Source organism: Lissotriton helveticus, chromosome 12 (assembly GCF_964261635.1).
Source record: "Lissotriton helveticus chromosome 12, aLisHel1.1, whole genome shotgun sequence".
Classification (NCBI taxonomy): domain Eukaryota; kingdom Metazoa; phylum Chordata; class Amphibia; order Caudata; family Salamandridae; genus Lissotriton; species Lissotriton helveticus.
The window spans coordinates 649,509,122-649,534,714 of NC_136073.1; the positions used below are offsets into that span (position 1 = coordinate 649,509,122).

The following is a 25,593-nucleotide window of genomic DNA, read 5'->3' on the forward strand; positions in this document are numbered from 1 at the left end:
CTCCACCCTCCAACTCCAACTACACCCTCCAACTCCAACCTCCAACTGCAACCTCCACCCTCCAACCCACCCTCCACACTCCAACTCCACCCTCCAACTCCACCCTCCAACTCCAACTCCACCCTCCAACTCAACTCCACCCTCCAACTCCAACTCCACCCTCCAACTCCACCCTCTAACTCCAACTCCACCCTCCAACTCCAACTTCACCCTCCAACTCCACCCTCCAACTTTAACTCCACCCTCCAAATCCAACTCCACCATCCACCCTTCAACTCCACCCTCCAATTCCAACCTCCAACTCCAACTCCACCCTCCACCTCCACCCTCCAACTACACCCTCTAACTCCACCCTTCAACTCCAACTCCACCCTTCAACTCCAACTCCACCCTCCAACTCCACACTCCAACCTCAACTCCACAACCCAACTCCACCCTCCAACTCCAAATCGACCCTCCAACTCCACCCTCCAACTCCAACTCCACCCTCAACTCCAACGCCACCCTCCAACTCCACCCTCTAACTCCACCCTCCAACTCCATCCTCCAACTCCAACTCCACCCTCCAACTCCAAACCTACAACTACAACTGCACCCTCCAACTCCAATTTCACCCTCCAAATCCACTCTCCAACTCCAACTCAACCCTCTAACTCCACCCTCCAACTCCACCCTCCAACTCCAACTCCACCCTCCAACTCCACCCTTCAACTCCACCCTCCAACTCCACCCTCCAACTCCACCCACCAAATCCAACTCCACCCTCCAACTCCACCCTCAAACTCCACACTCCAACTCCAACTCCACCCTCCAACTCCACCCACCAACTCCAACTCCACCTTCCAACTCCAACTCCACCCTCCAACTCCACCTCCACCCTCCAACTCCACCCTCCAACTCCAACTCCACCCTCCAACTTCAACTCCACCCTCCACCCTTTAAGTCCACCCTCCAACTCCACCCTCCAACTCCAACTCCACCTTCCAACTCCACCCTCCAACTCTACCCTCCAACTCTACCCTCCAACTCCACCCTCCAACTCCAACTCCACCCTTCAACTCCACCCGCCAACTCCAACTCCACCCTCCAACTCCAACTACACCCTCCAACTCCAACCTCCAACTGCAACCTCCACCCTCCAACCCACCCTCCACACTCCAACTCCACCCTCCAACTCCACCCTCCAACTCCAACTCCACCCTCCAACTCAACTCCACCCTCCAACTCCAACTCCACCCTCCAACTCCACCCTCTAACTCCAACTCCACCCTCCAACTCCAACTTCACCCTCCAACTCCACCCTCCAACTCAAACTCCACCCTCCAAATCCAACTCCACCATCCACCCTTCAACTCCACCCTCCAATTCCAACCTCCAACTCCAACTCCACCCTCCACCTCCACCCTCCAACTCCAACTCCACCCTCTAACTCCACCCTTCAACTCCAACTCCACCCTCCAACTCTACCCTCCAACTCCACACTCCAACCTCAACTCCACAACCCAACTCCACCCTCCAACTCCAACTCCACCCTCCACCGTTCAACTCCAACCTCCAACTCCACCCTCCAACTCCAAATCGACCCTCCAACTCCACCCTCCAACTCCAACTCCACCCTCAACTCCAACGCCACCCTCCAACTCCACCCCCCAACTCCACCCTCCAAGTCTACCCCCCAACTCCACCCTCCAACTCCACCCTCCTACTCCTACTCCAACTCCACCCTCCAACTCCACTCTCCAACTCCACTCTCCAACTCCGCCCTCCAACCTTAACTCCACCCTCCATCTCCAACCTCAAACTCCAACTCCACCCTCCAACTCCACCCTCCAACTTCACCCTCAAACTCCACCCTCCAACTCCAACTCCACCCTCCACCATTCAACTCCACCCTCCAACTCCACCCTCCAACTCCAACTACACCCTCCAATTCCAACACCACCCTCCAACTCCAACTCCACCCTCCAATTCCAAAAATCCAACTCCACCCTCCATCTCCACCCTCCAACTCCAACTCCACCCTCCAACTCCAACTCCACCCTCCAACTCCAACTCCACCCTCCAACTCCAACTCCGACTCTATCCTCCAACTCCAACTCCACCCTCTAACTCCAACTCCACCCTCCAACTTCACACTTCAACTCCAACTCCACCCTCCAACTCCACACTCCAACTCCACCCTCCAACTCCAACTCCACCCTCCAACTCCAACTCCGACCTCCAACTCCAACTCTACCCTCCAACTCCACCCTCCAACTCCACCCTCCAATTCCAACTCCACCCTCCAACTCTAACTCCACCCCCCAACTCCACCCTCCAACTCCAACTCCAACTCCACCCTCCAACTCCATACTCCAACTCAAACTCCACCCTCCAACTCCACCCTCCAACTCTACCCTCCAACTCTACCCTCCAATTCCATCCGCCAACTCCAACTCCACCCTCCAACTCTAACTGCACCCTTCAACTCCACATTCCAACTCCACCCTCCAACTACACCCTCCAACTCCAACTCTACCCTCCAACTCCAACCTCCACCCTCCAACCCTCCAACCCACCCTCCACCCTCCAACTCCACCCTTCAACTCCACCCTCAAACTCCAACTCCACCCTCCAACTCCACGCTCCAACTCCAACTCCACCCTCCAACTCCAATCTCCAACTCCAACTCCACCCTCCAACTCCAACTCCACCCTCCAACTCCACCCTCCAACTCCAACTCCACCCTCCAACTCTAACTCCACCCTCCAACTCCGCCCTACAACTCCACCTCCACCCTCCAACTCTACCCTCCAACCTCAACTCCACCCTCTAACTCCACCCTCCACCCTCCAACTCCAACCCCACCCTCCAGCTCCACCCTCAAATCCTCCCTCCACCCCCAACTTCACCCTCCACCATTCAACTCCACCCTCCAACTCCAACCTCCAACTCCACCCTCCAACTCGAACTCCACCCTCCAACTCCACCTTCCAACTCCACCCTCCAACTCCACCCTCCAACTCCAACTTCACCCTCCAACTCCACCCTCCAACTCCAACTCCACCCTCCAACTCCAACTCCACCATCCACCCTTCAACTCCACCCTCCAATTCCACCCTCCAACTCCAACTCTACCCTCCAACTCCAACTCTACCCTCCAACTCCACCCTCCAACTCCACCCTTCAACTCCACCCTCCAACTCCACCCTCCAACTCCACCCACCAAATCCAACTCCACCCTCCAACTCCACCCTCAAACTCCACACTCCAACTCCAACTCCACCCTCCAACTCCACCCACCAACTCCAACTCCACCTTCCAACTCCAACTCCACCCTCCAACTCCACCTCCACCCTCCAACTCCACCCTCCAACTCCAACTCCACCCTCCAACTTCAACTCCACCCTCCACCCTTTAAGTCCACCCTCCAACTCCACCCTCCAACTCCAACTCCACCTTCCAACTCCACCCTCCAACTCTACCCTCCAACTCTACCCTCCAACTCCACCCTCCAACTCCAACTCCACCCTTCAACTCCACCCGCCAACTCCAACTCCACCCTCCAACTCCAACTACACCCTCCAACTCCAACCTCCAACTGCAACCTCCACCCTCCAACCCACCCTCCACACTCCAACTCCACCCTCCAACTCCACCCTCCAACTCCAACTCCACCCTCCAACTCAACTCCACCCTCCAACTCCAACTCCACCCTCCAACTCCACCCTCTAACTCCAACTCCACCCTCCAACTCCAACTTCACCCTCCAACTCCACCCTCCAACTCAAACTCCACCCTCCAAATCCAACTCCACCATCCACCCTTCAACTCCACCCTCCAATTCCAACCTCCAACTCCAACTCCACCCTCCACCTCCACCCTCCAACTCCAACTCCACCCTCTAACTCCACCCTTCAACTCCAACTCCACCCTCCAACTCTACCCTCCAACTCCACACTCCAACCTCAACTCCACAACCCAACTCCACCCTCCAACTCCAACTCCACCCTCCACCGTTCAACTCCAACCTCCAACTCCACCCTCCAACTCCAAATCGACCCTCCAACTCCACCCTCCAACTCCAACTCCACCCTCAACTCCAACGCCACCCTCCAACTCCACCCCCCAACTCCACCCTCCAACTCTACCCCCCAACTCCACCCTCCAACTCCACCCTCCTACTCCTACTCCAACTCCACCCTCCAACTCCACTCTCCAACTCCACTCTCCAACTCCGCCCTCCAACCTTAACTCCACCCTCCATCTCCAACCTCAAACTCCAACTCCACCCTCCAACTCCACCCTCCAACTTCACCCTCAAACTCCACCCTCCAACTCCAACTCCACCCTCCACCATTCAACTCCACCCTCCAACTCCACCCTCCAACTCCAACTACACCCTCCAATTCCAACACCACCCTCCAACTCCAACTCCACCCTCCAATTCCAAAAATCCAACTCCACCCTCCATCTCCACCCTCCAACTCCAACTCCACCCTCCAACTCCAACTCCACCCTCCAACTCCAACTCCACCCTCCAACTCCAACTCCGACTCTATCCTCCAACTCCAACTCCACCCTCTAACTCCAACTCCACCCTCCAACTTCACACTTCAACTCCAACTCCACCCTCCAACTCCACACTCCAACTCCACCCTCCAACTCCAACTCCACCCTCCAACTCCAACTCCGACCTCCAACTCCAACTCTACCCTCCAACTCCACCCTCCAACTCCACCCTCCAACTCCACCCTCCAATTCCAACTCCACCCTCCAACTCTAACTCCACCCCCCAACTCCACCCTCCAACTCCAACTCCAACTCCACCCTCCAACTCCATACTCCAACTCAAACTCCACCCTCCAACTCCACCCTCCAACTCTACCCTCCAACTCTACCCTCCAATTCCATCCGCCAACTCCAACTCCACCCTCCAACTCTAACTGCACCCTTCAACTCCACATTCCAACTCCACCCTCCAACTACACCCTCCAACTCCAACTCTACCCTCCAACTCCAACCTCCACCCTCCAACCCTCCAACCCACCCTCCACCCTCCAACTCCACCCTTCAACTCCACCCTCAAACTCCAACTCCACCCTCCAACTCCACGCTCCAACTCCAACTCCACCCTCCAACTCCAATCTCCAACTCCAACTCCACCCTCCAACTCCAACTCCACCCTCCAACTCCACCCTCCAACTCCAACTCCACCCTCCAACTCTAACTCCACCCTCCAACTCCGCCCTACAACTCCACCTCCACCCTCCAACTCTACCCTCCAACCTCAACTCCACCCTCTAACTCCACCCTCCACCCTCCAACTCCAACCCCACCCTCCAGCTCCACCCTCAAATCCTCCCTCCACCCCCAACTTCACCCTCCACCATTCAACTCCACCCTCCAACTCCAACCTCCAACTCCACCCTCCAACTCGAACTCCACCCTCCAACTCCACCTTCCAACTCCACCCTCCAACTCCACCCTCCAACTCCAACTTCACCCTCCAACTCCACCCTCCAACTCCAACTCCACCCTCCAACTCCAACTCCACCATCCACCCTTCAACTCCACCCTCCAATTCCACCCTCCAACTCCAACTCTACCCTCCAACTCCAACTCTACCCTCCAACTCCACCCTCCAACTCCACCCTCCAACTCCACCCTCCAAATCCACCCTCCAACTTCACCCTCCAACTCCACCCTCCATCACTCAGGAACACCACCACATCCCTCAGGGACACCACCACATCACTCAGGGGCACCACCACATCACTCAGGGGCACCACCACATCACTCAGGAACACCACCACATCATTCAGGGACCACCACATCACTCGGGGACACCACCACATCACTTAGGGACACCACCACATCTCTCTGGGAATACCACCACATCACTCAGGAACACCACCACATCACTCAGGGACACCACCACATCACTCGGGAACACCACCACATCACTCGGGGACACCACCACATCACTCTTTGACACCACCACATCACTCTAATACACCGTCACTTCACTCAGCCCAACCACATAATCACTCAGCACCGCAACAGCACTGTCCTTGTTTGCTACCAACAAGCATTGCCATAGCCAAAAGGACCCTCCAACTGCACCCTCCAACTCCAACTCCACCCTTCAACTCCACCCTCCAACTCCAACTCCAACTCCACCCTCCAAATCCACCCTTCAACTCCACCCTCCATCTCCAACTCCACCCTCCAGCTCCACCCTCCAACTCCAACTCATTGAACTCTCACAATACGTCTGTCCTCACATCCAGTTCAAAGATATACACACACACACACACACATAATCTATTACAGGGGCACTGGGTGGCCTGCACTCATAAAATATCACTGTCACGCACACATCCATTCTACGAACAGGAGGAGTGTAATGCTCCCCTACAAGTCTGCTTATGCCAACTACAATCCCTCCAAGAGACCTGCCCATTTCTTATTTTGATTCATCTACATACTTACTCCAGTAACTTATAAATTAGCTGATTAGGTAATTTTAAAGGCTTTTTGAACAGCCTAGGTGCCATCTTGAGCTGTTCTTACCGTCTATTTCCTTCATACTTATACATTTAACTTGCAACTTGAAAAGCAACCAAAAATATGTTTAAACAATGACGCTGTAGTAGACAGAGAATAGTTGTGTCACAAGCAGGTGATGTTTTAGGGCATGTCATGTCATGTCATGTCAAAGGTTCTTATATAGCGCCTTATCACCGCAAGGTCTCAAGGCGCTACCCTCCAACTCTTACTCTACCCTACAACTCCACCCTACAACTCCACCCTACAACTCCAACTCCACCTTCCAACTCTTACTCCACCCTCCAACTCCGCTCTACAACTCCAACTCCACCCTCCAACTCTTACTCCACCCTACAACTCCACCCTCGAACTCCACCCTCGAACTCCACCCTCCAACTCCACCCTCCAACTCCAACTCCAACTCCACCCTCCAACTCCACCCTCCAACTCCAACTCCACCCTCCAACTCCACCCTCCAACTCCAACTCCTCCCTCCAACTCCAACTCCACACTCCAACTCCACCCTCCAATTCCACCCTCCAACTACACCCTCCAACTCCATCCCCACCCTCCAACTCCACCCACCAACACCAACTCCACCCACAAACTCCACCCTCCAACTCTACCCTCCAACTCCAACTCCACCCTCCAACTCCAACTCCACCCGCCAACTCCAACTCCACCCTCCAACTCCAACTGCACCCTTCAACTCCACCCTCCAACTCCACCCTCAAACTCCACCCTCCGACGCCACCCTCCAACTCCAACTCCACCCTCCAACTCCAACCTCCACCCTCCAAACCACCCTCCAACTCCACCCGCCAATTTCAGCCTTCAACTCCACCCTCCAACTCCACCCTCCAACTCCAACTCCACCCTCCAACTCCACCTCCACCCTCCAACTCCGCCCTCCAACTCCAACTCCACCCTCCAACTCCAACTCCACCCTCCAACTCCAACAACACCCTCCAACTCCAACTCCACCCTCCAACTCCAATTCCACCCTCCAACTCCACCCTCCAACTCCACCCTCCAACTCTACCCTCCAACTCCAACTCCACCCTCCAACTCCACCCACCAACTCCAACTCCACCCTCCAACTCCAACTGCACCCTTCAACTCCACCCTCCAACTCCACCCTCCAACTCCACCCTCCAACTCCAACTCCAACCTCCACCCTCCAACCCACCCTCCACCCTCCAACTCCACCCTCCAATTCCACCCTTCAACTCCACCCTCCAACTCCAACTCCACCCTGCAACACCAACTCAACCCTCCAACTCCAACTCCACCCTCCAACTCCACCCTCCAACTCCAACTCCACCCTCCATCACTCAAAAGCAACCAAAAATATGTTTAAACAATAACGCTGTAGTAGACAGAGAATAGTTGTGTCACAAGCAGGTGATGTTTTAGGGCATTATTCTCATATAGCAAAATGAAGCTGATTCCATGTAACAAAAGCACCTTGGATAGTTAAAAATCATTTACAAGGTTCCATAGGGCCAACATGTTTCATCCCAAGTCTAGACAATTTTTTAGTAGTCACTTATAGAAACGGAGTGTTACTTGATGAAAATGTGAATCCCCACAGTTTCTGATATAGGCCAATCCTTTTATGAAAACAGTAACTTAAGGTCTGGGTTTTAGGGATGAGAAGTGAGGAATTCTTTTGTACAGCACATTGCAGTGAAGGTGTTTTCTCATTCTATTTGGCGAAATGATATTAAAATATTTTGGTATTTGGGGATTTAGTATAACAACAGCATAGGTGAGAATCAAGTTTTCTTTTCTCCTCTCGCCTCCCCTGAACTGAACCCTGGATATAGAGATAATGTTCTTTCTCTTATAATCCCTTTTAGACATCAGAAATTATTCATGTTAAAAAATAAGGTCGTAGTTCACAGACCCGTCTTGAATCTCCAGTGTTTATAAAGCATATATTGTATACTGTTTCCTACTATGGGAGGCTATGCCACTAATCTCCGACTTTCACAGCTCATGGAATCCTTTGCTCTAAAATTATTGTGACAACTGAAGTTCTTGACTCAACTCATTACTTTTCTTTCTTGATTCCTAGTTAATTGTCTACAGTCTAGTTGAGTGAGCACCATCAACCACTGTTGAAATTTGAATTTTACTCAATTCAGGATGTCCAACAATGTGAGTTTTGATTTCATGCCTGTAAGTGTAAATGAGGTATTATGCTTAATTGTCATTATCAGGGTTTGAGTTTCTGAAATAGAGATGAGTACTGCTATTTGAGTGAAAATTCACATGTTAAGTCCCGATTCTAAAAGAAGCTGCAGGTGAACAAAGGTAAAACAGAAGACATGCAATGTTTTAAAACAGGAGAGGAAACAATATAGTGTCACCTACTAAAAACACAGGGAGTGAGAAGAGTTTTTGTAGTGACCTTTGAACTATGTTTTTGTTTGATGACTGAGAAATGATCGGACCTAAATATATGGGAGCAGATTTACAGTCCCTATGTGCCGCAGTGCATCTAGTTGCATGAGGCACTTGTGGCGTAGCCTGCTGAGTGATATTTACAAGCACAGGTAAAGTCATTCTGCGTGACTTAACCTGTGCTCGTAAGTATCGCCCCAGTTCATGCAACACTTTGCGTGTTAGGGGCAGGACATGGGTGTTGATATGGGTGTTCCCACGCAACACCCATGTCCACTGATGCATTTCCAGATTTACAAGAAATCGTAAATCTGGAAATGTGTCAGAATGTCAGAAGGTGCCCCTTCCTGCACAAGAACAATCTCCCCATGACACAGGCATCTTTGCACCACTGTGCAAGGATGCCTGCGCCAGCGCATGGCAGCTGTTTGTGTGCCAGCGCAAGGGGAAGCAGAGAGATGCAACATACTGTTGAAAATAGGTTGCATCCCTGTGCTTTGAAAGTAACGCAGTGCCGCACAGCAAAATGACTTGCTTCATCGCGCTGCGTTAGTTTCTTTTAGATCTTCCCCGCGGTTTCTTCCCAACTTACAATGTTAGTTTAAAAGTTTGGGAGGATGAGTAGTGAGCAAATTATAGTGCCTACTTTAAAGTTTTCACTTTCATGAAAAGAGTTGTCATTTGAGATGTTCTCAATTTTGTTGACAATCAATTTAGTTTCTTTAAAAAAAAAGTATGGTTATGATCTCTTTCCCATAGTTGTACAAACATCATGTTTAGAGCTCGCTCCACTACAGGCCTTCAATGTGAAGTGAAAGAGTTACACTTGGTGAAACAATTTACTTCCCCTTCAAGGCAGGAGTGAGATATAGGGCAGCTCACCGAGGAGACTCATAGAACGTGAAACAACACCGAATCAACCCCAGCCCACAAAACCACTCCTGACCCACCCACCAGCCAACAAACCAACCCGACCCACCCCCTCCAGCCGGCAAAACAAAATCTGACTCACCCCAAGCCTATAAAACTACCCCAAACCCACCAGGCTACTAAACTACAACAAAACAACCCCCAGCCCAAAACTACACCCAGCACAAATAAACTCATTGCTTCCTGCAAGGTCTTCTTGCTTCTGTCCGTAGCAGGCAGCAGTTAGAATGCATATTGCCTTAACCACACATATGCGTGCTTAGGGCATATGTGTGGTTAATGCATGTGCTGTAGATCTAGCGGAGTTGGAACACTCATGGTTTAGTCCACAGTGTTCAGACTGTTCCCCGACCATGGCATTTGAATATAGCGGATTCCCTTCAGTAGTTAGCTACTACATTTCAACGAGAAAATGGCTGAGCGGCACAGGGTGTAACATTGTATATCAATATGATGAAATGGTGAAATCTGGTTTTAGAGAGAAAGATCAAATGATTCTTTCTGTTTCTCTTGTAGTTCCGCATGCGAGGCCGCCTGAGGGCAGTAATCTGCTGCTGCAGACCAGTCCCTGAGGGAGGTAAGTGGTCGAAAGCAAAACCCCTCATTACCTCATGCTACTAGACACTTATGTACTCTGAGGGGCAGATTTACAAGCCCCTTGACACACCGGTTCATCATTTTTTGTGTTGTACCGGTGGTGCATGGTAACGCTCCATATTTACAAGGACAGGAAAAGCCACCCTGTGTGACTTTGCTTGTCCTTGTAAATATGACCCCTTTACACGCAGCACTTTGCATGAAAGGGACTTTCAATGGGTGTTGCTATGGGTGTTCACACGCAGCACCCATGGAACCAGACACATTTTCAGATTCACAAGGAATCATAAATCTGGAAATGAGTGTGAATTCTATGCCTCCCCACCGGAGGCGGAGGGAGGCGCAACAAGGAGAAATTTATTAATTTCTCCTCGTTTTCTTTTCCTCTTTCTATGTGTGCTGCATTTTTCAGCACACATAGAAAGAGGAAATCACCTCTAATGATTGTTTATGTACAGGAAGGGTTCCTTTCCGGCACATCAACAATCATTGAAACAATGCAGTTTTTCAACTTCTATGGGTGCTAATGCAGCACACATAGAAGTTGAAAAACGGCATTTCAGATTGTTTTTGTGCAGGAAGGGAACCCTTCCTGAACAAAAACAATCTCCCCACGACGCACGGCAGCAGTTTGTACGCCAGCGCAGAGGGAAGCACTGAGATGCGACATATTGTTGTAAATATGTTGCATCCCTGTGCTTTGAAAGTGACTCAATGTGGCTTGCATTAGGCACTGAGGGGCATATTATCAAGGACCGGTGTTGAAATTATTGCCATTTTATCGGCAGGAAACTGCCGATAAAACGGTGATAATGGGCTTTATAATACGCCCTTATTAATTCCCATAGAAGCCCATGTTAATACCAGAACATGGGCTTCTATGGGAATTGACAAGGACGTATTATCAAGCCCATTATCGCCGTTTTATTGGCAGTTTCCTGACGATAAAACTGCGATAATTTTATCACCGGTCCTTGATAATATGCCCCTGGGTCACTTTCTTGTAAATCTGCCCCTGAGTTTTCCCCTTTCTGTGAGTTCTTTGATTGTTTATAGTTTTAATGAAATGAAGGGATGCATTTCTGTAAAAAGTACATTTTCAGCACAGAACACAGTGTCCTTGAAGCTATTATGTAATAATATAGTACGTGAAATGCAGGGGAATCAACCCCTAAATATTCAAGTACATGCGGCTATGGAGGCAGCAGTCACTCAATGTTACAATGTATGGCGCCGGCATTGATCATTTAGTATTTCATTTCTGAGCGTGTTGGGCCACAGTCATTGTGATGGGAGGTACTGGCCGTGTTTCAAATCCAGGCACCACCTCGGCAGAATGGTCATTCAACAGCCAAACACAGCACTGACAAATTATTGGAGCCTTATGGCATGTGTGTGGTAGGCTCTGGGTCACCAGGCAAGATGGTCAAAGACGTTTTAAGGCATAGGCAAATTAGGCAATTGCCCAGGGCCCCCACCTTCCGTGAGGCACCATGGGAAAGTGGACTTTCTCACTATTTGATCTTTGACTATTCTGTTTCTCTGTTAAAACTCTCTACCTCATGCCACTACTGACTCTTTTGAGTCATTTTAAGGTCTTTGGGGATCCCTGTCAGGACATATTTAATCTGTTATTGTGTGCTCCCGTTATAGTGTGACATATGATTTAGTATTGTTTGGCATCAAGCAGGATTGAAATAGTAGGAAATGGGTAATACATTTCAAATTTGTACTGTACAGATGCCCTCAAATTATGTCTTACCTAGGGCCCCCCAAATCCTTATGAGGACAATAAAGATGATCAAGTGTAGTGTGGGCTGTGAAAATGTGCAGCCAAATGCTGCTGGTGGCCGCAGAGCTACGTTAGACGGCAGGTGTCTTTGGAAGTACCTGGCTCACAGAGACCGAGGGACAGTGTATGCTGATGGCAAAAGGAGAAGCCTGGGCTCACTCACAAATGGAATCTTTGTTCAGTACGGGCACATTTTTACAGAACTCCTAGGCTGTGGAAAGGAGGTACCTAACCCCAGAAACATAAAGCAAAATGAACAGTTGTAGGCTGGGCCACCAAAAATGCTGACATTTTAGAACTTTCATAGATGTGGCAAATAGCTTCAGAAGTTATTGCCCAAAACAGTGACCTGGAGAAAATACATTCCAATGGGGAGCATAGGAGCAGGAACACAACTTGTAAGCCTCACTAACAAACTGCAGTGATTTGCTACATGGGCAAATTAGAAGAGCCTGCCATAGCAGGTCCTTCTAAATCTTTATATATTAATCTCTTATATTTGATACAAAAGTCACAAACAGCTGCACCATTCCTGGGTAAAAAAACACCTTATCATAAATTCACACGTATAGTCACATAACATGAACAATTGTTCAGCTGTATCTGAAGTCTAACATAGATGAGTTGAATTGACCATGCATGGTCCCCCATCACCCATCCTGACTCAAATATTCACATTTTGCAAACAGAGAAAGGCAGGCAACAACTATACAATTGGGGAATAGGGAGTCCCAAGTTGGAGGGCCTTTTTCACCAGGAGCATTACAGGACTGGCAGTGAAACGTGTAGTTACCGAGTTTCAGGACATTTTTGTATCCATCTTTAAACTGATTAGTTTTCAAGCAAACATGGCTTTTAAACTCTAGTAGATTAATAAGTTATGTTATGTTAGTTTATATTATGTTATTATATTGTATTTAATGTTATAATTTCAATCAGCAGCAACTTGGGGCATGAAGGGAGGACCATCTGAGGAGCCACTTTCTTCAGTTTGTGCAGACATATGGGACTCTGTAATCGAAATTGACATTCAATCTAGAGATACTTGTGCCCTCAACTAACCCTAATTTCTGACCAAAGGCTCTCTGTGATTTGCAAATGCCATTGGTGTCCCTTTGGATAGGTTAGAGAGCTCCTGGATATGCTGTCTTGTATGTCGTGGGCTTTAACACAGCATAACATTTGAGGAGTCTCATTATAAAAATGGAGAGTAATAGCTCTAGAATTTATCATGAGAGGCACTTTTATTGCGTCTGCATATTTACGGAAGCTTTGTTGGGAGTGCTAATTCTCTTTACATTTCCCTCCGTAGGCTTCCTCACGTGCAAGGTGTAGTTCAAGCAGTTAGATTTACATAGAAGTAGGATACAGGAAATAACCAAACCTGAGCAAGACAGTCTGCCTTTCTCCCACAGAATGCTCCGAAATAAAATCAAGCACTCTATCACATAAATTCAACACATTCAAGATGAATTTATGATCAGTTATCATGGGGGTCTCAACTGCACTTAGGAAACGCCACACAACTCCAACAGAACACATCAGACGGAACATGTTTCACAAACTCAACACAGACAAGATATGTAATTTAGCTGGCCAGTATGTGAGTTACAGTAGCCCTACTGATTACGAAACTCACAGAGTTCCACAACATATTAAATAGAACGCCACCCACATATTCAGCATGCCACACACTGCAGGCATGCAGTATGATGGCTATCACAGTAGCTCCTCCAACAGAAAACATTAGCATACATTGAACACAGATTCAGATACACTATACAACCAAAAGCACCAACATTACAAACACTACACACACAGCACATACACAGAAGCACATGCACACCTATACTTAGCTATTTGGAGAATGTATGCGCTGTTGGTGAACACATACAGCCTTAACCCTTAACTATCCAGTTCACCCAAAGTATGACCAGCCCACAATACCAATAACACATCTTTACTCCATAAAGCAAAGCAGAGGCTGGTCTGCTTTGTTAACACTTGCATCACGTGGAAAGCCACCAGATTGCGGACAGCACCATAGGACAAAGCCAAAGGCAAAATGTACACCATGCAAATGCTCAAAGAATAGTTTAACATGCAGATAAACTATGCTGTCGCTGATACATTTGAATAAATATGAAATATGAGACAACCTATAGAGCAATGATGCAAAATACCAAACATTTAGCTTTGTATCTCAATTTAGGTTTTGAGTTTAGAAAAGGTTGATATATGAAATGTATGATGGGAAGCTTTTAAGTAGATCCTTGGAGTTGATCATCAACATTTATTAGAAGTGAGCAAATAATTCCACCATTATTTTGCTATATCATTTGGTCCCCTTTCCACATATACGTTTTCACCTTTTAGGCCTCGCCCCATTTTTTTGGTACCTACTGGTGGTGGGTCAGGTTAAGCGGATATATTTTGTCAAGTGACCTGGTGTTCACTTCTTAGACAGGACCTACTGTCCCCCCACCTGACCTAATCGTTGCTTTCTTCTTAATGAAATACTTGTCATTTGTCAACCTGGATATACAGGGCCCTCGGGGAGCCACACCTACCTGCACATTGTCTAATGCTGCTTTATCTCACTGCTCTTGTTTTCAGCATCTGTTACCCCTTACACTACCTAACTTCTGTTCTGACAATTTTGACTTGACGCTGCAGTTTAAGCAAGTGCTGTTTCTGAAGGCCCAGATAAAGGGCGTTTCCATAGTCCAGTCTGGCCAATGCCAAAGTTGTTACCAATGTTTTTACTGCAGGTGGGGGAATATAAGGTTTCACCTTCTGAATTAGTTTTAGAGTTAAATGTACCTGAGAGGCGACCTTGGTTTGATGTTGGAAGGTGAGACTGTCATCGAAGATGAAGCCTAGATTTTTAGCTTTACGCACTGGGGTGGGAAGTATTCCCATAGCTGGGGGCCACCATTTCTGAGACCAAATGGTGGAGTCTGAGCCCAGCAGAAGCACCTCTGTTTTACTTCCATTAAGCTTTAGGCAATTTGCCCGCATCCAGTGATCCATGCAGGTCATACACTGTTTAAAGCTGGCCGCCGTTTCTTCCAGATTGCCTGAGATGGATACTACAATCTGGGTATCATCGGTGTAGGACACTAGCGAGAAGCCAAACTGCCTGATGGCGTCAGCTAGGGGGGGTGGCATACTGATTGAACAGCTTAGGGCTTAAAGATGAGCCCTGCGGTACCCCACAAGGAAGTGAAAAAATGTTTTGAACAAGAATCATCAATCTGAACCTACTATCGCCTATTGTTAAGGTAGGATTTGATTAAGCTTAGTGCTAAGCTTGACACTCCCAACTTCTGAAGCCTTAGAATGAGGATGTCATGGTTCACGGTGTCAAAGGCCGCTGAAAGATCCAAAAGGATCAAGGCGGCCTTTGCACCGGAAACCAGCATAGAGCGAAGCTCCTCTTCTGCCATGACCAAGGCCGTCTCCGTTCCATGCCCTTGCCGGAAGCCGTATCATGAAGAGTCCAGCAGATTTTCTGAGGAAACAAAGGCCGTAAGTTGAAGATTTATTATTTTTTCCAAAACTTTAGCTGGGAACAGAATCCTTGCTATGGGTCGATAATTATTGTGATCGCTGGTGTCTAGGTTTTTCAGCAGGGGGAGGATGGAGACCTTCTTCCAAGCCTCTGGGAAAATGCTGGACATAAGGATCTCGTTGAAAATCAGACAGAGTTGCTCGCTGATCTCATCAGCTGCCTGTTGGAATATTTTAGGGGGGCAGGGGTCAGATGGAGCCACTGCTTTCACCAATCTGACTATCTGCGAAACCTGTTCTGCATTTGGGGGGATAAAAGCATTCAAGCCATGGCCAGGATGTCGTTTAGGTGAAGAGGGTTGATTCACTTGAGGCTCATTGGCTTTTCCACTGAAGAAATCATAGATAGAAAGCACCTTGTCCCTAAAGGAATCTGCGAGTTGATTGCAGACAGTAACATTGCTATTCAGTGCTAGTGGGGTGGGAAGTGTCACTAATTCCTTTAAAGTTGAGAAAAGTAATTTACTTGAGTTGCCCGCCTGCTCAATTTATCAGAGAAACAGCTGCTTTTTTTCTCCAGAATCATCTTTTTATATTCGGTCAGTGACTGTGTATAAACCATTTTTTTGGCTTCCGTATAAGTTTTTCTCCAGCGCCTTTCAGCTTGTCTGCATAGTTGCTTCTGGATGCGCAGTGAGTCACAGACCAAGGTTCTGATTTCTTCAACCATTTGCTAGTAAATGTTTTTTCTGGAGCTAAAATATTTACTGCGGTTGCTAAATTGCTAAAAATATTGGTGGATGTATTTACTTCGGGCATTAGTGTCGGTTTAGAGGCAGCTAATGTTAATTGCAGCTGCTGTGGGCTGATTTCCTTCCAATTTCTCCCTTTAAAAGTCCTAAGAGCAGAATGAGGACGAGTAAGATGATGGGACGAGGTAAGTGCCCATCGAATGGCCTTATGATCAGAACATGGGATTGGCAACCTCTCCTGCACTTTCAATTGAGGATTAGATATGAATATTCCATCTAGGGTGTGTCCATCCTCTTGGGTAGGATGCTTGATCAGTTGTTCCATCAAGACACTGGCCATCAGCTCTAGAAGCGAGATTGTATATTGGTCATTTATATTTTCTAAATGGTAGTTGAAGTCGCCTAAGATAGAAAATTCCTGAAAGTCAACACTAGACTCGATGATATGACCTTTTGTCTCGACAAACTTGTTCTTAGCCCCTGGTGGTCTATACAGCAGTATGCCGTTAAATATATAGTTTTCACTGATGGTGATTCCAAATGAAAGCAGTTCACAATCAGGACCGCTTCCTGAAGTAGAGCTTTTCATCGACAAGGTGTCCTTGATAATAATCGCTATTTCCCCTCCCCGCTTATCCTGTCTGTCATTCCTGATTAATAAGTATCCTTGGGGAATGGCTAATGATAGCTCCGGATCAGATGTTCCATCTGCCCACGTCTCCGTGACAAATGCCATATCTATATTGTGAGCTTCCAGCAGCTCGGCGAATTCAATGTTGTGTTTAATTAAAGAGCGTGTATTCAGGAGTAGGCCCTGGAGGGACTTTTGCAAAACTGTTTGCGGGTAAAGGACTTGATGCGAGTTAAAGCTGCATTTGTTTTGGTGAAAAGGAACTTCATGTCACACAGAGGGCACACCTTAGGCTCTTTCAAAGGATCGAGTTGCGGACAGGAATCCTTCATCTGGGGGTTAAGACTTACAAGAGTATCTCTTGTATATTTTAAACTTGGGCCCAAGATCAGTAGGGAACGGACAGGGGGGGTGGCCTTGGGCCCCATCTAGGCGCGGATGGGCGCAGACGGGCTTGCCTTTGGCGTGCCAGCGACGCGCCCTCTGTGCATCCGCTCTGGCATGCTGCTCAAATAGCCGTGAGTCAGGCGTCTCGCGCACACATCAGTTGTTTCCAACCCAGAAGTACTAGTCAGGCATGTCCTGTCCCTTAGCCCTCCGCAACAAACGGCACAAGCCACGGCAGAACGGGGCGGGGAGGGAAGATCACAACAGCTGCCACCCTGATTAGCAAGCTAAAACAAAGTGCCGGTAAGCATGTGGAGTGAGGTACAAAAACCAATTACGATCCCAGCAGGTGGAGTAAAAGTCTAAAATGAACACAAAGTGTCAATCTCAATGCGGTTTTTAAAAATAGCAGCAGGGCAAAATGATAGGTGACAAGACCTACTGCTGGTGTTCTCGCGTCCGCGCCGGCATGCTGCTTAAATAGCAGTGAGTCAGGCGTCTCGCGCACACATCAGCTGTTCCCAACCCACAAGTGCTAGTCAGGTATGTCCGGTCCTTTAGCCCTCCGCAACAAACGGCAAAAGCCACGGCGGAACGGGGCAGGGACGGAAGATCACAACAGCTGTCACCCTGAGTAGCAAGCTAAAACGAAGCGCCTGTAAGTTTTGTGGAATGAGGTACAAAAACCAATTAGGATCCTAACAGTTGGAGTAAAAGTCTAAAATGAACACAATGTGTCAATCTCAATGTGGCAAGACCTACAGCTGAATTCCAGATATAATCAATCTGTAAGAAAATAACATGAAACTTAATTTGCACAAGCACCAATGCATCTTGGACAAGTGTCCTTTCTTTAGTATTTCATGCAAATTTTGCTGCAAGTTAAAAATATCTTGTGACACTTTTTTCTAAACTTCTGAAAAATGTCAAGTAACCTCTGTTTGGGCATTATTTGTACATGTGTCTGTTTCTCTGGATTGTCATTACAGTTCGACTGATGGAATCTATCCGGCGCATGGACATAAACATCCTTATGTTTTTTTTGCATACATCTGCTTCTGCAAATTCAAATGAGAACATCTTGTTATGTTGTAAAATCCTGGAACATCGAAAAAAGGTAACTGTGATTCTCCATTGCTTTACCGGGCATTCTAGGGAATAAGAGGCAATGTGCTTCATTTAAACATGTGGTTGTCTCATGGTATGATATATTATTTATGTGAGAATTTCAGAGTATTATATGATATGGCAGTAGAAGCCTTATCATGGAATACAGTCACAAAAACTGTCTTGGGTCCAGTGAAGCTTGTTTGTATCACCTTTGTTCAACCCTGGGTATCTGGGGCTTCGAGCAGCAAAGCTAGACAAAGGAACTTAGTGTAAATCATTTAAGAGCACCAAACAATGGAATAAGAAAGTCACACAAGAGATACAACAATACTTTATGAAAATAGAACATATTTTTGTACATTTTTAGAATCCATGTTCATCAAATTTCATTGGAGGTTCCAGAGATATGTATTTTGAAAACAATAAAAAAAAACTTTAAATACAACCACAAAACAGAACTGGTCAACAAAAGTTTGTAATTTATTTTAATGTTTAGTTTGTCAACTTCAGCCTGACTTAAGGTCACTTTGGGCAATGACCTGGCCACCAGACCCTTTTTCAGTTCAGTTCCAGCCTTTAGAAAACAACCACCATATAGAACAATGAAGTGGTTTCTATGCTGGGGATGCAGGCAGAAAAGATGTTCACATATCATCCTGGAGCTGTGCAGTTGACAAGGGTGAGCTGTGGGTGATTCCTTGGTGCATGGGTCAGGTGGGGCAACTTTGGCCACTGCATTTGAGGTCCCAAGGCATCCTCTTTGTGACAGTCGAAGGCCAGCAGCGGCTGGGCTACTGTGCTCCCGACACATCAATCACTGCTAATATCCTTGGTAGAGGCTAGTGTCCCTCTAAGGCAAGAAATCCTTTGAAAGCAGTCCTGGGTCGAGCAGACTCGAGTGCAACTTTTGGCTACATCGGAGATGTCTCTAGGAGCACCCAACAGCAGTCAGTGGTGATTCCTCTGAAGAGGATACTGCTTTGCCGGTTTCGGCTTTCTCAACTTTGGTATCCATGGTGCTGTTCCAGGGGGCCAACCAACTAACCCTTGGAGTCACTGCTTCAATCTGGCTCTGGGATCAATGTTTTCCCAAGCCGGGAGCCGCAGGCACAGTCCAAATTTTACTAGTCCAAAGTGCAGCAGGTGCAGTCCTTCCAACAGTGAATCCTCTCTTTGTGCTATTCCAAGGGCAGAAGGACAGTCTTTGTTGGGTTATTTTTCCAAATCCAATGTGTACTGAGGTTTAGCATGCCAGGGTTGCCTATTTTATCCTGGGAAAGTGCCTGGGGGGACAACATGGTCACTATTCAATGGGCTTGTAGGCCCACTCCTTTTTTGCGACAAAGTTCAAGTTATGTGTGGCATTTCGCAATCCCAGTATGCAATATTTTTGCTACTGTCAAGCCCACAGGAAAACAGGTTTGAGGACAGTGTTTTCCTCTCCGTCCCTGCCTCCAACTTGTCTGCAGGAACAAAAGTCATCCTGCTCGGGTGTGTTGTCACCCTTTAAAGGGGGCATTTCCTTTGAGCCTGCCTTTTGGGCTAACACCTCAGTTGGCCTTTCTGGGAGAGGAGGTGACACCTCAGTCTGCGGCAACTGCCTTTGTGCTTAAGCCTTGGAGTTGTTCACATGTCTCCCCAGGTGGGCAGAAAGCTGTCTGTTGGCCCGGGCCTGCACAAAGCCACTGGACTATCTAGGGCACAGAGTGTCAACTTTTTAAAAGCTGCCTAACTTTAACAGTGACATTAATTTCGATTTGGGCATCAAGTTGAATTTGATGTAAGGTAGTCCCATTCAGAAGTTAGCCGGACTAACTTTCCTAATCAAAACGACAACTTTAAGGGTTTTGCTGCTAAGGCTATATAAACGTATATGTCTTGCTTAACAATATACAGCTCCCTGCCATAGGGGTCTATATGGCTTCCTTAGGGGTGAATTACATATATCATTAAGGGAACGGGTGGCTTTGCCATTAATGGCAATGCCATAGTCAAACTAGCATTGTGAACACTACCCTTCTAGTCTGCAGTGGGAGGCTGGTAGCCTTCTTGTCTTTTGTCACACTCTGCACCATATACTAGGGACTCACAAGTAAGTTAGTGCTTGCAAATTGGGGTCATCCAATTCAAGAAATCTTTTATAATGGGTCAGTACACTGGCACTGGGGTCAGGTTAACAGGCCTAAGTGCACTGAGTCGAAAAAACAGCAACTAGTACTCAAATAGGGTCAAGAACTGGGATGGGAACATGCAAAAAGCCAGTTTCCTGACAGTTTAGGGTTGTAGTGTGATGTTTATGGGCCCTAGGGTGCTGCAAAGGACTATGTGGTGTGAAGTAGAGTTGTATAAGGTTAGGTTGTCTTGGCTTGTAGTCAAATGCTTTGCTATAGTGTACAGAATAAGTAAGTTAGTGTGGTGTTGCAGTGTTATATCATATTTTTGTGCAGTGTACTATAGTCTTGTGTAGTTTGTCAGTGTCATGCTGTGCTGTAGTGCAGCTATGTGTGTTTTGTGGTGTTATGTTGTAGTATGATGCAGAGATGTATTGTAATGCATTACATCGCTGTGTTGTGTTGCAAGTGCCTGGAATGACAGATTTTCATCTAAAGCATCCATTAAGTATACATATTGATATCGTACTTTATGGATGAGTCATTAGACAAAACAGTATTGTAGCCTTTGTTTGAACATTTCAACTCTGTTCGGTCAGAGACTGTGGGAGAAAATGGCAGACACTAACCTCTCACCGAAACATGTCATGGCAAATTCTTTCTTGGAGTGAAGAAAGAACAGTTACACTGCTAGTTTGCTGTAAAAATACTTCAGATCTTGGGGTCTACAACCTAGAACCAGAAAGACTGGATCCTGCCAGGTATTCAAGATATCCCTGTATAACAAATGTACATAACCTCATCGAAATGAAGATCATTTAAGCACTCTGGTAAATCCAGAAATGTAACCAGAATCTTGCTTTGAGGGACTTATTGTGAAATACCCTGATCCGGAGTACAGCAAATCTGTGAATGGAAAGCTCTCATGTCAGCTACTTTTGTCCTTACAATATTATGTTGAGTGTCATCTAAAGGAGCCGTTTGTGAGACGTAAGAACGCATGGCTAGTTTCTACTCTGGATAGGAATAATTGAGAAAAATGTGGCACAAGGAAAAGGTCAATAATTACAGGTCAAAAAAGACTATCATCCCTATTCACAAAAGTAGAAATACCGGCAAACGTGCACATTTACTCTTAGACTTTGTAGTAACTTTACTGCTTTTGGCTATTCACCGTTTTCACATGTAAAGTTACAACACAGTGGAAATGTGCATATCCTCGATCCCTGAAACTAGAGGGTGGAGGCAAATTTATAAGTGACTAGTTGCCACTGGTAACCTTTCACACTTATTTCACCAGGGCAGAGTTCTCCCTATGGTGTAGTATTGGGGATTTTTAATCTTTAAAATAAATTAATGAAAATATTTTAATGTATTTTATAGTTTTTTTAAACCTAAAAGAAATTGAAAATAAATCCTACAGCAATACTATCTTGAAAGTATGTTAAAATATTTCCTGTAAATATAATAAGCTAATACAAAATTATTTATTTAAATATTTATTTAAAAAAATCAACCAGAAAGTAAAATGTATATTTTTATTTAATCTGTATAAAAATTACTAATTGTTTGTTGTTAAATGTATTTAAATGATCATAACTGTGTAATTCGTTTATATATATATATATATATATATATATATATATATATATATATATATATACACGTTTCCCACCAGTTCCTCTGAACTCACAACTGGTGCCTCCAATTAGCGGGGGTATGACCCATTTCATTCAACAACCAAAAAAGCAACTGGAACACTCCTGGGGCATTCAACATAACTTTATTGGCCACATACGCGTTTCAGCAATCAGCGTTCATCAGTGTGGCAAAAGTAGGTGTTCGACATAGGCAGAACCATGAGAATGTAAGCAATTTAATGTCACAATTGACTATTTTCTATCCAATCGGGAGACAGTAGTTGAGCCAGTAGGCAGATGGTGAACCAACATCTCCGTTTGTTATTTTAAGGACTGTATGACTTGTATGCCCAATGGAAAATTTGAGATGTCAACAGTGATGTCACTGAGCATGTCACGAGTGATGTAATATGTGACGTCATCAGCAGTGCATTGCATGGGCACGAGTTAAAGTTAGGTCTACTGACTATTTCTATGGTTTTGTACGAGTGAAATCTCCAACTAACTATAACGTCCCTGAAACCTATGTTTTTTTCAGTGTGGGGTCCAACTAGCCTGCTCAGTACATCCAGTAAGTGCCACAGTGGAGCTTGCCTCTGATTGGCTGCCAACACTTGTAACCAGGAAGTGTTGCCAGCCATCTTTTCACTTGGTGTGAGGAGAAAGAAAAACGATTAAAAAAGAAGAAAAGGTGGCAGGGTAAAAGCACCCTGACCGCATAGGCCTGATCAGAGGGTCACACAGGGCCAAAAGAGCATTTTTTGGGGGGGCTGTATTTTCACACCCAACGTGACTCCGGACGAAAATATTTTAAAAATGAAGCGCGGGAGCCTTATGTATGTGGCGCTCCAGAAGGTGGCAGACCAAAGGGTCCATTAAGGGAACCATTGACTCCCATGCGTGCCACAGGATTAGGATATAAGAGCATGACCAAGGAGATGAGCGCGGTAGGGATTCCCAGTTTGATCAGAGCTTCTTTCAAGAAGGGCCACTCCAAGGGGTCAAACGTCTTTTCGGCATCCAATAGGGTAACTAAAGCAGGTGTTTGGCAGGAGATTCTGTTGACCACTGCAAAGAGATGTGGGTGACATGTTGTTTGAAAGCTTTATAGAAAGCTCTCATAAGGCCATCAAGGCCAGGGCCATTGGACCTGTCTAAAGAGTCGAACACCTGGGTGACCTCCTCGCAAAAAATCATCTTGCTAAAAAATTGTCATTGGCCATCAGTGGGCCAGACCTATGGCGCTCTCCACCAAGTATGATGGGATCTCTGGTGCATTGTCAGGAGTGCAGGATGTACAAAGGAGTTCATAATAGCATTGGGACTCTGCCAGAACATCTTCGCCAGCAAAAACAGAGGACTCAGAGACGGTGCGCAATTCATCGACATAACTACCTAGGCGATTAGGGTGGATTATCCGCACAAAAGTGCGGTCGGGTGCGCCCCCTCACCATAGCACGGAGCCCTAGTGTGTTTCCCTAGATATGCGATTTCCCTATCAGCCAGATCGCGAAATTCAGTCAACAATACTAAACGTCAATGGAGTTGGAGGCCGCCGCCTTAGGAGGCACTTAAGTCTATACCTTGGAGGTTTAAAAGCATTGCGGTTGGGAGTGGATATCTCATAGGATACAAAGTTGGCATCTGCATGTCCCATATGGGCATAAAACTCCTGAAAGAATTGTGGATACTCAGTGTTCGGGGCGTATATGTTGACTAATAGTACTCGTTTGTCAGTGAGGCTGCCTTGTAGGAATAAATAGCATCCATTTGGGTCCGAGTGACATTTATGGAGGGAATAGGGGCTGCTTTTATGCATGAGGGGGCAGAATCCACAGGAATAGGAGCCATGAGAGGAGAAATAGCGGGGTGGGGGCTCCAAGTAGTCGCATATGATTGGGCGCCATTGGGTAGGATACGTGTTTCCTGAAGGAAGGCTATGTCGCGACAGATATGAGAGGACTTGTTTGCCTTTACGTGGATTATTGATGCCACATATCTTTCATGTAAGGGAAGTAATGTCTATCACCTCTACAGGCCCTTTCTGAGATGGCATAGAGTAAACAGGTGTGAAAAGAACAGTGCCATGTCATAAGCTGGCATATAGTGTACCTGTTGTGCAAAGGGTAACAAACAAATACAAAACTGAAGAGAAAGCAGAAAGGGCCCACACCTATCCCCCCCCCCACTCCCACTATATAGGAAAACATCCAATAAAGCCCCAAAAAGGAGAAGCAAAGAACTAAACAATCCCAATGAGGCTACTGCAGTGTTCTCCATGGGGGAGAGTTGACGTGTTTGCTTGGTGTGGTCCGTTCCTAGAGGAATAGCTGAAGCAGAAAGGAAGAATCAACCACATATAAACAGCATTTGTATGGAAAAAGTAATAAGAAGGCAATGATTAGCAAAGCATACTGTCTGGGGCAGTCCACATGTGTTATGCAGAAGTAGTCCCTATTTTGAGGGAGAATCCAAATACTGCAGGCCATATCAGCTCTAAGGGGACTAAGGAGCAGGAGTCGGTGATCCAGTAATTTGTAGTATGTTCTGTCTAGAAGAGGAGGACTTGAAAGCAAAGTGTTTGCAAAAGTCGTTTGCCTCTGCTGGGTTGTCAAGGAGCGAGGCCTCCCATTGACCTCAACTCATAGACAGGCAGGGTAGAACATATCATATTTAAAGCCCAACTTGCGGAGAGAGTTCTTAACATCGCTGAATTTCCACCAGTTTCAAAACCTTCAAGGTGGGGAGTCATACCCTGGGTAAGGTCCCAGCTTTCTCTTACCTGCTGGTGCTATTTGATGCTAATATGAGTTTTAAACCCCTAGTTGAGGGTAAGACTTAAGATTTGGTCAAGACCACGAGGACTGTAGCTAGTGTTGCACAGAGGTTGGCCTCATGGTGACTGGACCCTCTAGTTAAGTATTTTAAGTCCAAGTGCATCTCCAAGGAGCTATATGACAGTGATGTATGGGGTTACATGACGGTCGATAAAATTGAACTCACAGAAAATACATTTTAAGGTGTATTCTGCGGGTCCACAGAGTACCCCAGCTTTTTTTGTTTGTCAGGAACTTTGTTTTAGATCCATTGGTGACCTTGTTGCTCTCAGACCCTTGCTGTGCTGGATCAAGATATAGACTGGGGAGGGTTGCAAAATAAATAGACTGATTTTGTCTGATTGTCTGACCCT

At 46.7% G+C, this 25,593-nt stretch overlaps 1 protein-coding gene across 3 annotated transcripts in view; it reads left to right on the top strand.

The window, feature by feature from the left end:
- The window catches only part of LOC144798853 (uncharacterized), an 85,129-nt gene that overhangs the window by 36,096 nt on the left and 23,440 nt on the right, over positions 1 to 25,593 (top strand). For 2 of the 3 annotated variants that reach the window (XM_078669932.1, XM_078669934.1), the window contains exons 1-3: positions 8,643 to 8,694; positions 10,387 to 10,447; positions 18,532 to 18,659. In XM_078669932.1, coding sequence (XP_078526058.1) covers positions 8,683 to 8,694; positions 10,387 to 10,447; positions 18,532 to 18,659 — 201 coding nt within the window. In that variant the 5' untranslated portion in view covers positions 8,643 to 8,682. Of the gene's footprint in view, positions 1 to 8,642; positions 8,695 to 10,386; positions 10,448 to 18,531; positions 18,660 to 25,593 lie in introns of those variants that run through there. The other variant, XM_078669933.1, reaches the window with a different exon arrangement.